Source organism: Orcinus orca, chromosome 19 (genome assembly GCF_937001465.1).
Source record: "Orcinus orca chromosome 19, mOrcOrc1.1, whole genome shotgun sequence".
NCBI classification, from domain to species: Eukaryota; Metazoa; Chordata; class Mammalia; order Artiodactyla; family Delphinidae; genus Orcinus; species Orcinus orca.
In genome coordinates this window covers 33582390-33597544 of record NC_064577.1, presented here as the reverse complement: position 1 = coordinate 33597544, position 15155 = coordinate 33582390, and the positions used below count along the sequence as shown (strand labels likewise).

Here is a 15155-nt window from a genome sequence, read left to right as displayed (position 1 = left end):
TTCACAGATGAAGGGCTGAGACCGCCATTCCTAGCTCACAAAGCCAGGTCCTCCAACCCTGGAGCAGCCCTTCAGTCTCTCTGCCTGTGTCCTGCATGTTTTAGCTGCTGCACAGGGACGTGGCAGCTTAGAGCTTCCAACAGATGAGGAAGAGGCCCACATGGGCTTGCAGCCTCCTCTGACCCTCATGCATAGAGCTCCTGGATCCAAGGAGGGATGGTTCTTGGAAGGAACTGAGGGGAGCAAAGTGAACTGGTGAGTCAGGGCGGAAATATCCACAGCCAGGAGAGAAGGGCAGGTGGAGAATCCAGGGACCTCCGAGACGCCTGCTGCTCTCTATTGACAGCCTGCCCTCCCGAGACGCACAGTCAGGGTCGTGGTCACCCTACTTCACAAACAGGAAACTCAGATGAGAAGTGCCAGTAGGTAGCCCAGGCCACCCAAAGGCAGTGCTGGGACCACAATCTGCAGCTCCTGATATCCATCTCAGATCATACCTCTTTGGTGGACTGACAGGGAGGCAGATACCCACTCCTGAGAAGAGGAGAGAGAGGAAGGGGCGTGGGCTTTGAAGGCCTGGACACTGCCTCACCCGTGGGCAGGGAGGGTGGCGGTCAGGTGGCCCTGGAGCCTGAGTGACCCTGGGCCCTCTCCTCCTGACCCCCTTAGCTCCCAGGAACCCTACAGGAAGGAGAACCACCACTGTTAACCCTATAGATCACTTGGGTCTCAGAAAAGCTCCTGCCCACAGTAGAAAATAGTTCTGCCGTGTGGCCTTGACTTTACAAGAGACAGACAGCAGCCAGAATAAGTCACCAGGAGAGGGAAAAAGAGAACTTATTTATGTCTCTCAGAAATCAGACTGTGAGCTCTATTTTCAATGAACGTTTAGGGGAAAAACTACAGCACTAGTGAGAGAATGTGAGCTTTGAATACACACAAAGTGGTCACCCGATGGCATGAATGCCAAGATGCCTTTGGAAACAATGGTTTTCTGAACATGAATAGGGCGTTTAGAAGACTTGGGAAAGAAACACCTTTGATACCCATCTTCAACACTGGCTGGAAATTGCCTTATAACAACCTCAACGTCAAGTGCAAGACAGGACAGATGACCTAAGGAAAACCCGAGAAGCGGGGCTCAGAGCTCTGGAGATGAGAGGAAGGGGTCTCACACACGTGCACACACATGCGTGTGCAAAACGCTGCCTTCGGTGGCAGTGGCAGCAGTTTTTAAACAAATTACACAGTCGGTGGATACAAAGGAGACAAGAGAAAAATCAATACCTGTTGTAACAGTCCAACCAGGCACCACGTGATCTCAGGCAGGTTCAGGGAGAGCAAAGAAAGGGCACACAGCTCTGTGACAGGATGCCAGGGGACAGCCCAGCACTGGCCCTAGGATTCTCGGTGGCAAGAGGCAGAGACCTGGGATGACGTGAGGGCATCTCCGCTCACACCTCCTCTGCAGAGCCCTACGTGAGACGCAGCACGGGCCAGGTCTAGCAGAGCAGGCTCCCACCCCTTGGGCTCCTCTCTACCCCTGAATGTGAGGACAGCCAAACAGTGAAGGACACGCCGCTGCTAAGATCGGAAGCTCCCCATACGGGACAGAAATCCATACCAACCAGTGAGGCGTTTTGAGTCTTTCATTGCCTTAGACCCCACAAGAATCTGGTAAAAGCCCTCTCTTTGGAAAAACGCCTGCACACAAAGACCCATGCACACAACTCCAGAGTCTGTGAGCCCACCAGAACCCACCTACAGTTTGCAGGTTTCTTCCCATTTCTCCATGACCACCTCCTCTTGCCCTCAGAGCTCCACCAGGAACTTACACAACCAAATGCACAAAAGCCCTCTGCAGTGGGCAGAATGGCGGCCCCTAAAGAGACATACCCACATCCTAACACCCAGAACTCACAAATGTGCCTTATTTGGAAACAAGGCCTTTGCAGATGTAATTAAGGATCTTGAGATGAGGTCATCCTGGATTACATGGTAGCCCCTAAATTCAAAGACAAGTAGCCTTATAAGAGACAAAAGAGGAGAGACACAAACACACAGGAAGCAGGGAGGCAGAGACTGGAGGGAGGCGGCCACAAGCCCAGGGACGCCTGGAGCCCCCAAAAGCTGAAAGAGGCAAGACAGGTGCCTCCCCTAGACCTCTGGAGGGAGTGCGGCCCCACCAACACCATCATTAGGGGCTTCTAGCCTCCAGAGGGTGAGAGAATAAACCTTGTGGGTTTAAGCCTCAGCAGGGCCCTGCGGGAAGGGTGGATGGATTTGGAGCCCGAGGCCCGGCCAAAGCAAACTCACTTCAGGTCGTACTCGTTGGGGTTGAAGTCCTGCCGATGGCACGTGTCCTCCAGGACCTAGGGGTGAGATGAGGGCATGAGCCAGTGTATCTGGCCTGGTGGGCCCTGGCGGGGGTAGGCAAGTGACACTGAGGCAGCCAAGGGCACAGAGTCCACCTCTTGGAGAGCCGGTCGGCTCTGTAGGACTAAGCCTAATACAAGCCAGGTGATGGACCGTCCACTCAACAGCTCCACACGTCTCACTTGCAAATCCTGCTCACTCTCCTCCTCCTCACTGGGCCTGCTTTGTCAACCCAGCTCTGTGGGACCCAACAAAACGGGTCCCCAACAAACCCGGCACCACAGACATCTTCCTACACTCGGGGACACCCCACACACAGAGAATAAAGTTCAAACTCCACAGAGACCCAGCTCGAGTGGGTCCTAGGTGCCCCCCTGGGCGGGAGCCCCAGTCCCTACCCTGCACACACTGAGTTACCATTCATCGTCTCAGCCCCCTGCACCACCGTGTATGTGCACCGTCCCCTACACTTCAGGGTCCAACAAGCATTTCCAACGTAATGCAATCGACGTCCGCCAGGTGCCCGGTGAAGTGCTGCGAGTGACTCAGCACACCCGGCCACAGCACACCGAGACGAAGGGCGACCCCGGGGTGGGGACAAGGTTCGGGGGCCCTCGGAGGCGGGCTCGTAGGACCGCGAGCTCGGGTGGGGGTGGCAGAGGCCGCGACCCCTGACAGCCCCTGAGTGCAGCGTCCCCGCCACCACGGACCCGGAGCCCGGCGCGGAAGTGAGCGGGCCCACCGCGCCAGGAGGCCGCTCATTGGACGTCGCAAACCCCGCCCCGAGGGTCCCGCCCGGCCCCGCCCCGCGGCCCTCGCAGGAACCGCAGGAGCGGCCGGCGCCGAGTCGCGGCCGTCGCGTCCCTGCTTGCCGCCCGCCGCCCGCCCGCGGCCGCACCTGCAGTAGCACTGTGCTCGGCGTCACCTTCACCGTGTGGCGCCGCCCGTTCGGGGCCAGCACCGACACCGCAGAGCCCCCGCTGCCCGCCGGGGCCGCCATCTTCTCCTCACGTGACCTGCCGCCGCCCGCCCAGCGTCAAACTTTATCCGCAACAGCCGGACGCACAGCCTCGCGGCCTCGGGGGCGGGCCCTGGGGCGGGGCGGGGCCAGCGCGCCTCCGGGCCCGCCCCTGCCTGGCCACGCCCCCGGTGCTTTCGCGGGGCCCGCGAGCGCGCGCCCGACGTTAGATAGGCGCGGTCACTCCAGCGCGGCCACGTGGCCCGGTTCTGGGCCGGCGGTGAGGGCAGCGAGTGCGTCTAGGCCTCGGCTCCCTGTCCTCGCCGGCCCGTCCTGGGTCCCACTGCCCCCTTTCCTGCCCCCTCTGGTCCCGAGGGGTAGGGTCAGGCCCGGGACCCCTGCGGAGTGAATGCCTGCCGGCCGTGGGGTGGTGTCAAGGTCAGGGAGCAGCTGCCAGGAAAGGCCGGCCAGAAACTCCAAACCAGAGAGCAGATTCAATGAAAGTCTGTGACGAGCATTGTGCCTGTCCGTGCTCTCACTCTGCCAGCAGCTAAACTCTTGACAGAACTTGTCCCCCAATTCCACCTGCCCAAGGCAGTGGAAGGGCCGGGAGGAGGGGCATGTGGGATCCTGCCACCCCTCTGGTGTGGGTGCTGTCATGCCTTGGTGTAGCTGACACATCTGTCTCACAAGCAGTTTCATACTGACAAACAGACGACTGCATGCTTATGCGAGAAAACGGGAAAGCCTCAGGGTAGCCACAGCTCCACGGCCACCCCCGAGGGACTGTCTAGCACTCTATGCAACCTCAGTGCCTCACCGAGCCACACACACTTCCTGGTCCCCATCGGCCAGTCCCCTCTCCTGAGGCCGGGGAACACCACAGGACACAGGACAGAGAAATTTTCTGGCTCAGAGACAGCGTCTGCTGACCTGCCCCACCCCCTGCTACCTGCTCACATGGGTCTCATCATCTATGTGTAGCCGAGTACACGAGGCCTTGGAGCAGACACCTGTGGGGCATTTGTGACCACTGCCTGCAAGCTCTCAAACCCACCCTTCAGCCCAGCAGGGCCCCACATGCAGTTCTGCGGCAGCCAGGCCCCAAGTTGCCCCCAACCTGGCCTCTTCAGCACTGTGGGGTTTCCTCAGAGCCTCATCTGCACTGGGACAGGCCTTTCGTGCCTGCTCACTTGTTTACTGGCTGTCCCAAGGCAGCCCCGTCTGTCTGGCCCTCCGCCGGCAGGCACGCAGAGCAGAGCCTGGCACGGGGTGGGTGCTCTGCAAACATCTGTGAGAGGAATGACTATCGATGGGACAAACGAATGCACAGTCCCCCCACATGTGCCTTCTCCTCCTTCTGCTGCCACTCACCTGGCAGGGGCAGGGTGCCCCAGGCTCAATGGGGTCTGTGTCCTGGCATTGGCACTAGGAGGTGGGAAAGGCAGAGCAGACCCGCCTCCCTTAGTGGCCTGGCTGGGCCAGACCTGGTGAAGACCAAGCAGGACAGACCAGACCCCACGAAGCTCCCATGAAGCAAGCCCCAGAGCCGACCCCTGGATGCTGGACCTCAGCTTGAGAAGCCTCCAGAGGCTGGAAATGCCCAGCAGAGGCTCCCCTGGTACAGGGGATTATTTTAGGCTGGAGGCAAAAATTCCAGGTTAACACACCAGCTCCACACCACAGCAGGAAGGACCCTCACCTGCCCCATGGCAAGTTTGCCATAGATTAGGACCCACACGCCTGGCCCTCCATTTGCTCTGTGGGGAGGCTGCCTCCTCGTGCTTACCTTCCACAGTTCCTCACTGCAACTTGGCACCTTCCCTCAAGGCCCCATCACCTCCTGCGGGTGGTCCAGGCACAGCCTTAAGGGCGTGATCACAGCAGAGGTCACAGAGATGACTGTAGGGTCAAAGATCATCTTTGGGGGACTCCCCTGGTGGCCCAGTGGTAAAGAATCGGCCTTACAGTGCAGGGGATACGGGTTCGATCCCTGGTCAGGGAACTAAGATCCCACATGCAGTGGGGCAAGTAAGTCTGCGTGCCACAACGACTGAGCTCGCGAGCCTCAACTAGAGCCCACGCGCCCTGGAGCCCTCACACCACAACTAAAGAAGAGAAAACCTGAACACCACAACTAGAGAGAAGCCCGCATGCTGCAGTGAAAGATCCCACGTGCTGCAAATAAGACCCGATGCAGCCAAAAAATAAATAAATAAATAAATAATCTTTAGGAAAAAAAAATCATCTCTGAGAGGCATTCAAGGCCCCAAAGGGGAGCCTCTTCTTTGTGCTCATAGTTCAGCCTTTCTCTGCAGCTCACATTTTTCTTTCCAATTTTGCCGTTTTAAAAAATGACAGATCTGTACATTAACTTTCACAGCAGCTTTATCTAATAGTCAAAAGCTGGAATGAACCTGGATGACCGTCAACAGGTTGAGCAGTTAAACAATGTGGCACATCCACACATGGAACACTGCTCAGCAATCACGGGAATGAACTACTGACACCGCAGCCTGGGTGAGTCTCCAGGGAAACATGCTGAGTGAAAAGAGCTGGTCCCCAAAGATTGCATACTGTGCCATTCCATTTATATAGCATTATGGAAATGACAGCATTTGCTTTTTCTCTCTGCATTAATATATGCATATATATTTATATTTGAAAGTAAGTTGATGACATCCAGGCACTCTCCCCCCAAATAATGCGGCAGCTCCTCCTAAGAACCAGGACCTTCCCCTTTTTAATCATAACCCATCACCACACCCAACAACCATGGATATAATGATATTATCTAATACACAGCCCACTTTAGACTTTCCCTTGTTGTCCCCAAATGCTCCTTTATAGCTGGTTATCACATTGCATTTTGTTGTTGGGTCTGTTTACACTCCTTTAATCTACCACAGTCCTGGGAATTCCCTGGCGGTCCAGTAGTTAGGACTCTGCACTTTCGCTGCTGAGGGCATGGGTTCGATTCCTGGTTGGGGAACTAAGATCCTGCAAGCTGTGTGGTGAGGCCAGAAAAAAAAAAAAAAAAAAAAAAAAACACCCTACCACAGTCCCTCTATTTTTTGTTTCGTTTTAATTTTTCATGACATTTGCATTTTTTAGAGCCCAAGGCTGGATCTGTCTGATCTTTTCCTGGAGTTAAACATTCAGTGCAGTGAGGCAGCATAGATGAAAGCCCCCCAGGAGGTCCAGGATATCAGTTTTTCCCATTAGTGGGGACATGCAGACTGAACCTCCATGTTCCAGGTCCCGTGTAGACTGAATAAGCTATGTGTGGGGTAATTCTTTGAGAGCACAAATGTGATGTTTTTCCAAGAACCATTTACCCAGTGGTTTTAGCATCAGTTGATGGTCCTTGCCTGAATCCATCATTACATTTATGGTGCAAAATCACAACCTTCCAACTTTATCATTCCTCTACATTTAATAGGCATTTTTTGGTCAAGAATTTTTTTTAATTCCTAAATATTAATATGAACTCATGGATTCTTTTTCTTCATTCAGTTATTCTTTCTGATGCTCAAATTTGATCCAAATTTGGCCAGTGAGACACACACCCCCTTTAAGCTGGCTCCTATGCTCCCTTGGGTGGGGGGGCAGTGACTTCTTATTTTCATATTATTTCAAATGTAGAAGTTGCAAGAACAGTAAAAGGAACTCCTGCATACCTCTTAGACAGACTCTCCAGTTGTTTACATGTTGCCCATTTGCTTCATCATAATTATCTCTCTCTCTCTCCGTATATGTGTATATATGTTCTGAACCACCTGAGAGTAAGTGGAGACATTGTTCACCTCTGCCACTAAATACTTCAGTGTGTATTTCTCAAGAGCAAGGCCGCTCTCTTACTTCACCACCGAACTGTGATACAACATTGGGAGATCTGTCATTGATACCACACTCCGAGCTACTCTACAGTCACCTGTAGCACTCACATCTTTCCTGCATCTTTTCGATGTTTGTGTTGTTCTCTGAGCACTTCATCACTTCAGCCACAAGAAAGTATTTTAGGCCCCCCCAGGATGTCCCTGCCCCAGCCCTGAATGCCATTTCTCAAGGAAGCCCTAGTCCCTTTTTGAGGGGAATGAGATTTAGAAACCGAGGTCTGGAGCTGAGCATGTTCGTTGCTACCGGTGTGCCTCTGGTTTGTAGGCCCTCTCAGGGGACAGAACTAGCATCCTGAATTCACCACCCCTCAGTCTTCTTCTTCTTCCCTCCTTCCGTATTTATATTTGGTTGAATTGTATGAAATTGCCAATATTCAACTATTTTCAATCTACGAAAAAAGGCACAACCAAATATCCCCTTATCCACAGTGAGAACCCTTATTTTCAGCAGCATCAATATATTTATTAATTTGCTCTGTTCCAAAATACCCTTCAGGGACTTCCCTGGTGGTCCAGTGGTTAAGACTCCGCACTCCCAATAGAGGGGGCCCGGGTTTGATCCCTGGTCAGGGAACTAGCTCCCGCATGCATGCTGCAACTAAAAGATCCCACATGCTGCAACGAAGATTCCCACATGCTGCAACTAAGACCCAGCGCAGCCAAATAAATAAATAAATATTAAAAAAACAACAACCCTCCAAATAGCTTTGGAATTACTACAACAATACTGCTAGTAACCAGACCTACTAAGGAAATCTCAAGATTTCTTTGTAGTTATTTTTGTCCTCAGAATATATCGCACAAAAGAAATACAGAGTATTGTGTTCAAAATTATTTGAATTAATTCTTTTTTGTGTGTGTGGTTATGTTAATTGGATACACATGTTCATTTATTACTGAATTTTAGGGTCTTTTTCACTCTTTTTTGATTTAATGTTATATTTTGATTATGAAAAATATTTATTTATTATTTGATTTGAATATTATTTGATTCAAAAGTTATAAGTATAAAATGACACATAGCCAGAAGAGGGTCCTCCTTCTTCATCCACTCCCACTCGCCCCCATAAGAACTAATCTTCTTCTGGTTCTGGGGTAGCTTTCCTGCCTTTTTGCAAAGATGAGCACATGCATGTAGCAGAGGCTAAGTGGACACAGATGCGGATTCTTCCTCTCCTTCCTTCTTACACAGCAGGTGACACAGAACATACCCTCATTTGTTCTTTTCTCTGCAGCCTACATGACCCACTCTGGGACCCCGTCTAACTCCGCTCCCCTCCACAGTGCGGTACATCCAGAGCACAAAGTCCTGGATGTCGTATAGGCTGTCACAGCATCCCGGCAGCCCAGGGAATGGTCAGGGCATGGGGTCCCGGCTCCCCTACCTGCGCCAAGCAGAGCTTTGACACCTCCTGGCTGCCCGGGCCTCCGTGCTTCATCTGTAAAACTCGACCCAGGGAGGTGGAGGTCAGCGCAGGTGAGGCAGACAGAACATCACAGGCAGCAGTTCCCCCCAGTAGCTGTGGGAAGCCCTGAGCCCAGTCAGAAGGTGAGGCTGGGGTCCTCACCCCAGGCTGCACAGAATCCTTTCAAGGTTGGCCTGGGTCCCACCTGAATGCTGGGGTGGGGTGTCCCTGGTGGGACCAAGGCTGTATTTTCCAAAGAAACAATGTCCCAAACTGTGGTTCTATTAGGACTTCAGGTCATAGGTTAAAGTTAAAAAGCCCATGGCTGGGCTGGGCTGACCTGGGAACCGAAGCGCCTCGAACCTGTCTCTTTGGGAAAGTTATGGCTCATTCTCAGAGCAAGTGGCTTCTGAGGCTCTTCTGAGCTGGGCCCACGGAGGCACAGCCCTGCCCCATGCTGTGCTTACGGTCCAGCCGAATGCATTTAAAAATATGTATGTAAAGATATATATAATTGTGGTAAAATTGCAGTTTAAATTTAATCAGCTTAAAATATATTTTTTAAATAAATTTATTTTATTTATTTATTTTTGGCTGTGTTGGGTTTTCGTTGCTGTGCGCGGGCTTTCTCTAGTTGCGGCGAGCGGGGGCTACTCTTCGTTGTGGTGCGCAGGCTTCTCACTGCGGTGGCTTCTCTTGCTGAAGAGCACGGGCTCTAGGTGCGCCGGCTTCAATAGTTGTGACACACGGGCTTAGTTGCTCCGTGGCATGTGGGATCTTCCCGGACCAGGGCTCGAACCTGTGTCCCCTGCATTGGCAGGTGGATTCTTAACCACTGTGCCACCAGGGAAGTCCCTTAAAAATCTACTTTCCAGCATAGATCCTTTGGGAGTTTATCTGTATTATCAATAAGGCAGTGGCTTTCCACCGCCAAAGAAAAAAATGTAACTTCCTGGTGGCTGCGTGCTGCTCACTCTCACCGCTCTCCACCGCACAGCCTCCTTCAGCCTGTCCCCCAAGCCTTTCCTCAGCTCCCTCACGTCATGAGGGCTATGCCCACATGTCACCTGCTGGGGGACTTCCGTGACCGCATCCCACCTGCCACCCTCTGCCTGGTTTTCTCGTTTTCTCTCCCCTCCTGACATCACATTGTGGAGCCCCTTGGGCAGCTGTTTTCCATCATCTGCCCCCTCACCCCCAGCAGACAAGCCTGGGCCAGGGCTCTGGTGAGTGAGTGTGAGATCGTCAGGGACCCTTCCCCCGTGCATGGAGCTGCCCTACATCTGGTCTCAGTCGGTGGCCTCCAGGCAGGACAGACACCTGGACAGGTAAGAACCTTGGCTCATTCTCACACATGCAAGAGAGATCACACTATCGATTTCACGAAATGAGCTGCGTTTCTACGTTGCCACCCTAGCCGCTGGCAGAATAATCAATGCCCTTGACTCAGGAGCTTTCTGGGCCCTCAGCGTTCTCCTCTGAGAAATGGATCCTGACTCCTAGGTGGAGGGTGGTGGTGCTTCTGCAAGACGGTATAAGGAAAGTGTGCAGCATAGTTCCCACAGCCCTCTCACAAGTAAGCAAACACACTGGGGTCTGGAGAGGACAGGGAAGGCCACCTTCCTGCTCCTCCTCACCTCATCTTCCTCCCTCCCAGGCAGTGGCTAGACAGCTGTTCCCAGGCTCTGCTTTGAATTAAAAAGTGGTGTGGCCCTTTAAGAGAAGCATCCGCCACCCCCGCTGCCCTGCTGCCCCCTTTGAAGTCCCTGGCGCTGAAAGGTTCCCAGTGGCAGATCTGAGGGTTTGTTTCTGCCTCCCCAGAGGCCACGTGCGGATCACAGGGTGGGAGGGAGGGAGGGCCGAAGGTCACAAGGCCGGCCAGGCCTCCCTGGCCTGCAGCCGCTATTGCAGCAGGCACTGAGGACCAGCAGGCTGCATGGATGGGGACCAGGCGGCTGGAGCTCATTAGGGCTCAGCAGAGGCAGCAGCTGGGAGAGCTAAGGAGGCGCTGTCTCCCGCCCTCCCCGTGGGCCTGGGGCAGCCTGACTTCCCCAACGCCCTCTCACCTATACAGTGAGGAGCATGCGCTGGCACTTCGGAGCCGCTCTGGCCACACCCCAAGAAGCCCCATCTGCACAGATGTGTAGGAAGCCCCTCCCATCGCCATGACCTTCCTCCCCCCAGCTTTGGAATATGGCTGGTTCCAGGTGGACCCAGGTGGACCCTGACACGCCACAGTTAGCTGAGGTCAGCTGTGGGTTGGCATCCAGGAGGGTTCTTCAGCCAGGACTGCCGACAAGCCAGGTGTGGCTGTGTGAGGGGGGTGGGCTGGGGCAGGGGCTCTCAGAAGCTGGCTCCCAGGGGTCGAGCCTGGGACCAGAAAATGCTACTTGTCCTCTGTTCACCAGGCACCGGAGGGTGGGGTTTGCAGCAGAGTGGCAGGAGCATCTGGGACTCAGCTTCCTCCCGCTCTCACCCATAAGTAAAGGGGACTCTGACTCCCACATGTTCCCAGTCCTAGGGTGAGGTGTGTGTGGGTCTCTTCTGCAGGTGACCCCAAGGCTGCTCAGGCCAGGCCTGCAAATGGCCACCAATTCCCAGGAGAGGACTTCTTCTGGCATCATGCCTAGGAGCTGTCTATTAAAGCCTGTAACTGACCAGGTGGTCCCAGCCCCACCTTCCCCTGCCCCTGCACCAGATGGCTCCAATGGACTTTTCTCATCAAGGCCCCAGGATGTGAGGCAAGGGGGGTTCCTGCTGATGGATGGGGGGGGGCTCGGGGAATCCAAAAGGGTTCAAGCTCTGTAATTGCATGGCCTGAGCTTAAGGCCCCTCCCCCAGCTCAGAGCCGGCGGTGGGCTCTTGCCTGGCTATGGAGTGGGGTCTCCATTCAGGGCAAGCCACTGGGGGGAGTGCAGTGGTCTGCCCCACTTCCCTGCCCTCTTGGGCCTCAGAGGCCAGCAGCTGGGATGCAGAGCCGCCCAGGTGGTTGTGTGAGGCGGGGCGGCTGAGGCCCGCAGGCAACAGCTGGGCCCCAGACGGCAGGCAGCAGCTGCAGCACAGAACAGCCTTGTGCTCTTGGAGCCCTGGGCTCAGGGCCCTCGCGGATCCCCAGGAAGGAGCTGGCTGTGTGATACGGGGCAGTCCCAAGTCCAGGCAAGGGCACTGGGTCTGGAGCTCCTGGACATCCTGAGGACCTGAAGGCCCAGTCCCAGGTGGGATCCCCTGCACCACTGACTGTCCCCACCATACCTTCCTCCCCAGGGCCTGCCTGCCAGTCTGGGCCCCAAGCCTGCCTCAACTCGGGCCCTAGCTCTTGCTTCCTGAAATGTGCCATCTCTGATGCCCCCTTCCCAGGAATTGGGCACATGTCCATGTGTGGACCACAAGTCTCATTGCCCCCCTCTGTGATCCCTTCCTTATATCTTCCTCCCCAAGGGACCAGCCCCTGAACCCCCATCCTATACCTGGGGATGCTGCTCCAAAATAGGCAGAGGCCCCCCTCTGGGCTCTCATTTTCCCAGGCCTCCTTGCACCTGGGCATGCATGAGATCTAAGCTTGACCAGAAGCACCTGCAGCCCACCTGAATGGGAGCCAGGAAGCCAAGAGGCAGGAATGATACAGAACCCACCCTGGACATGGCAATGGGGGGCGCTGGTAAGCAGAAGGGTGGGTCCCATGTCCAGCATACGTGGTGTCCATGGCCCATGGGACCACTGCAACAAGGCAATTTGGGACATTGTTCCTGCTTCTCCTCCTCAAGCTTGAGTGTTGGCCCTCCAGACATTCCATGAGCCCCCTGTGCCCAGGACCTCAGTCTACCTTGGTGTCTGAAGGATGGCCAGCATCCACCAGGGAGCAATAACTATCAAACAAGTCCTGCCTCATTTCATGCTCTCATGACCCTGGAAAGCAGGTACTATTCTCGTCTCCACCTTACACATAACAAGCCTGAGGTTCAGAGAGCCAGCTGCAGGCCCAGCAGCAGCAGAGCCAGGCCCTGAATGCAGAGATAGGCTCTCAGTCCCGCAGCTACATCTCTTAGTGTGTGGGCCCCACAGACATCTGTCTAATGAGTGAACGGGGGCATGTACATGCCATGTCCCAGCAGGATCTCCAGGGTAGGACCAGCCCACCACGTTCATTCACCTGCCCCGCATCCCTGCCAGTCACCTGGTGCCTCAGGCCCAGCCTGCTGACCATCATTGGTTAGACCCATTGGTGTTTGGGGTTTTTTAGGTAAAATTTATAATATAAAACCACTTCAAGGTGTACAATTCCATGGCATTTAGTACATTCACCATGTTATGCAACCATCAACATGATCAATTTTAGAACATTTTCGTCACCCCAAAAAGAAACACTGTACCCACTAGCAGTCACTCCCTGTTCCTCCCTGTCCCCTGGCAACCAAAAGTCTGCTTTTCTATCTCTATAGATTTGCCTATTCTGCATATTTCATGTAAATGGAATCATAAGATATGTGGCCCTTTGTTTCTGGCTTATTTCACTTACCTTAATGTTTTTAAGGTTCGTCTGTGTCATAGCATGTGTCAGCACTTTGTTCCTTTTTATGGCTGAATAATAGTCCATTGTATGAATGGACCACATTTTATTTATCCATTTTATTCATTATGGACGTTTGGGTTGTTTCCCCCTTTTGGCTATAGTGAGTACTGCTGCTGTGAACATTGATGGTCAAGTTTTTGTTTGAACACCTGCTTTCATCTCTTTTGGGATTATACCTAGGAGTGGAATTGCTGAGTCATGTGATAATTATACATGTAATTTATTGAGCAGCCACCAAACTGTTTCCATAGTGGCTGTACCATTTTATGCTCCCGCCAGCAATGCACGGGCTCCAGTTTCTCCACATCCTCACCAATGCATGCTGTTTTCCATTTGTTTTTGTTTTTGTTTTTGGCCACACCACGTGGCTTGCAGGATCTTAGTTCCCTGACCAGGGATTGAACCCAGGCCCTCGGCAGTGAAAGCGCCGAGTCCTAACCACTGGACCACCAGGGAATTCCCTGTTTTCCATGGTTTTGATCACAGCCATCCTAGTGGATGTGAGGTGTTATCTGAACTGCTGCTGTTCCACCAGGTTCCCCTTCCTCCCATGTGTCAAGGCCACAGTGGCCTCTGGGCTGAGTGCAGGCAGCCTGGAAGCAGAGGCCCGGAGCTGAGCTGAGTGGCTCCCAGAACCTGCTGTCCTAGAAACCCCCTCCCATATTTTGGGAGCTGAAAACTCTGAGTTGGGGGAGTCTGAGGTGCAGAAGGTAAAGCTGGCCCTTGAGGGGAGGGAGCCCAAGTACAGAGCTAGTCTGTCTGAGTCGAGAGAAGGATGAAGTATGAACAGCCAAGGAAGGCTCTCTCAGGGGCTGTCACCACCAAGAGTCTGAGTTGGGGGTCTAAAGCTTAAAGGAGAGGGTGTGGGGAAGGCAGAGACACAGAAGGACAGGGAAGTTCTGGGGAAGACTCTTCACTTCTGCTAGTAGTGTTGAATAAATCAAACGGATTCATTTCGGTCAAAGTGCAGGCTAAATCTCATTACAGCAATACTAGCGAGTCCAACATGCATGCTCCCGCCTCGCACCGGCATTTCATTGGCAATTGTAACTGCCATTCCCACAGCACCGAGCACTTTCATGCATGGGCTCCCGTAATCCCACAACAGCCCTCTGATGGAGGTACGGTCATTGCCCCGCTTTAAAGAAGAGGAAACAGAGGCACACAGAGAGGTCACGGGCCTTGCCCAGGAGCTCCTGCCAGGAAATGGCTCAGAGCCAGGTCCGTGTGAAGTACAACCCTACGCAGTCTTGCCATCCGGCTGGAAGCAGCATTTCCCTGCCTGGGACTTGGAATAACAGGCTCCTAGATGTAGAGTGTTCCTGGGGCATGTTCTCCCCCATGCCTAGGAACACCTTCGCGTGGGGGACCTGTGTTTGAAATGCCTGCCTCTGGCCAGTCCCACGCAGGGCCTATATATTGACCTGAAGACAGGAGGGTGGCAAGTGTGGATTTCCAGATGCACAGCTCACTCTCAGCTCTTCTGCTGGCATGTCTGAGTCTCAGTTCCCCTCATCAGGAAAATGGATGCCCAGCTGCACCACAGAAGCTTGTGGGGAGGACCTCTTTTTGTCACAGCTGCTCTCTCCTTCACTGAGTGACCCCAGCCAAGGCCGACCTCTGGGGCACCTCAGCCTGATGTTAGGCTTCGAGGTTTAATTTACCGCTTAAACCTCACACAGCAGCTCTCAAGGACCCTGTCTGGTCTCCCACTTTGTCTTCTGAGAGCCTGGCCAGAGCAGCCTGCTGTGTCTGTGCACGGGGTGGGTGTTGTAACTTTTTAACCCTCAGCCCATTACTCAGCCCAGGGACTGGTGAGGACAGCTCAGGAGGCAAAGGCAGGGGCAGGATCCCCGGTGCTGCCAGAGCCTCTGGCAACCTCTATTCTCCTGCCCCAGAGGGGCTGCAGGTGCCTGCCAGCGGACACAGCTTCCCCACTGCCCCGA

General features: G+C 54.0%; 1 protein-coding gene across 10 annotated transcripts in view; it reads right to left on the bottom strand.

The window, feature by feature from the left end:
• ASPSCR1 (ASPSCR1 tether for SLC2A4, UBX domain containing) overlaps nt 1-3447 on the bottom strand; it is a 30888-nt gene extending 27441 nt beyond the window's left edge. For 3 of the 10 annotated variants that reach the window (XM_033438774.2, XM_012535062.3, XM_033438775.2), the window contains exons 1-2: nt 3275-3443; nt 2317-2372 (exon numbers count right to left, since the gene is read on the bottom strand). In XM_033438774.2, the coding sequence (XP_033294665.1) occupies nt 2317-2372; nt 3275-3376 (158 nt within the window). In that variant the 5' untranslated portion in view covers nt 3377-3443. The other 7 variants (XR_004486416.2, XM_033438778.2, XM_004275589.3 and 4 more) reach the window with 7 other exon arrangements.
• Nucleotides 3448-15155: the final 11708 nt, after the last annotated feature.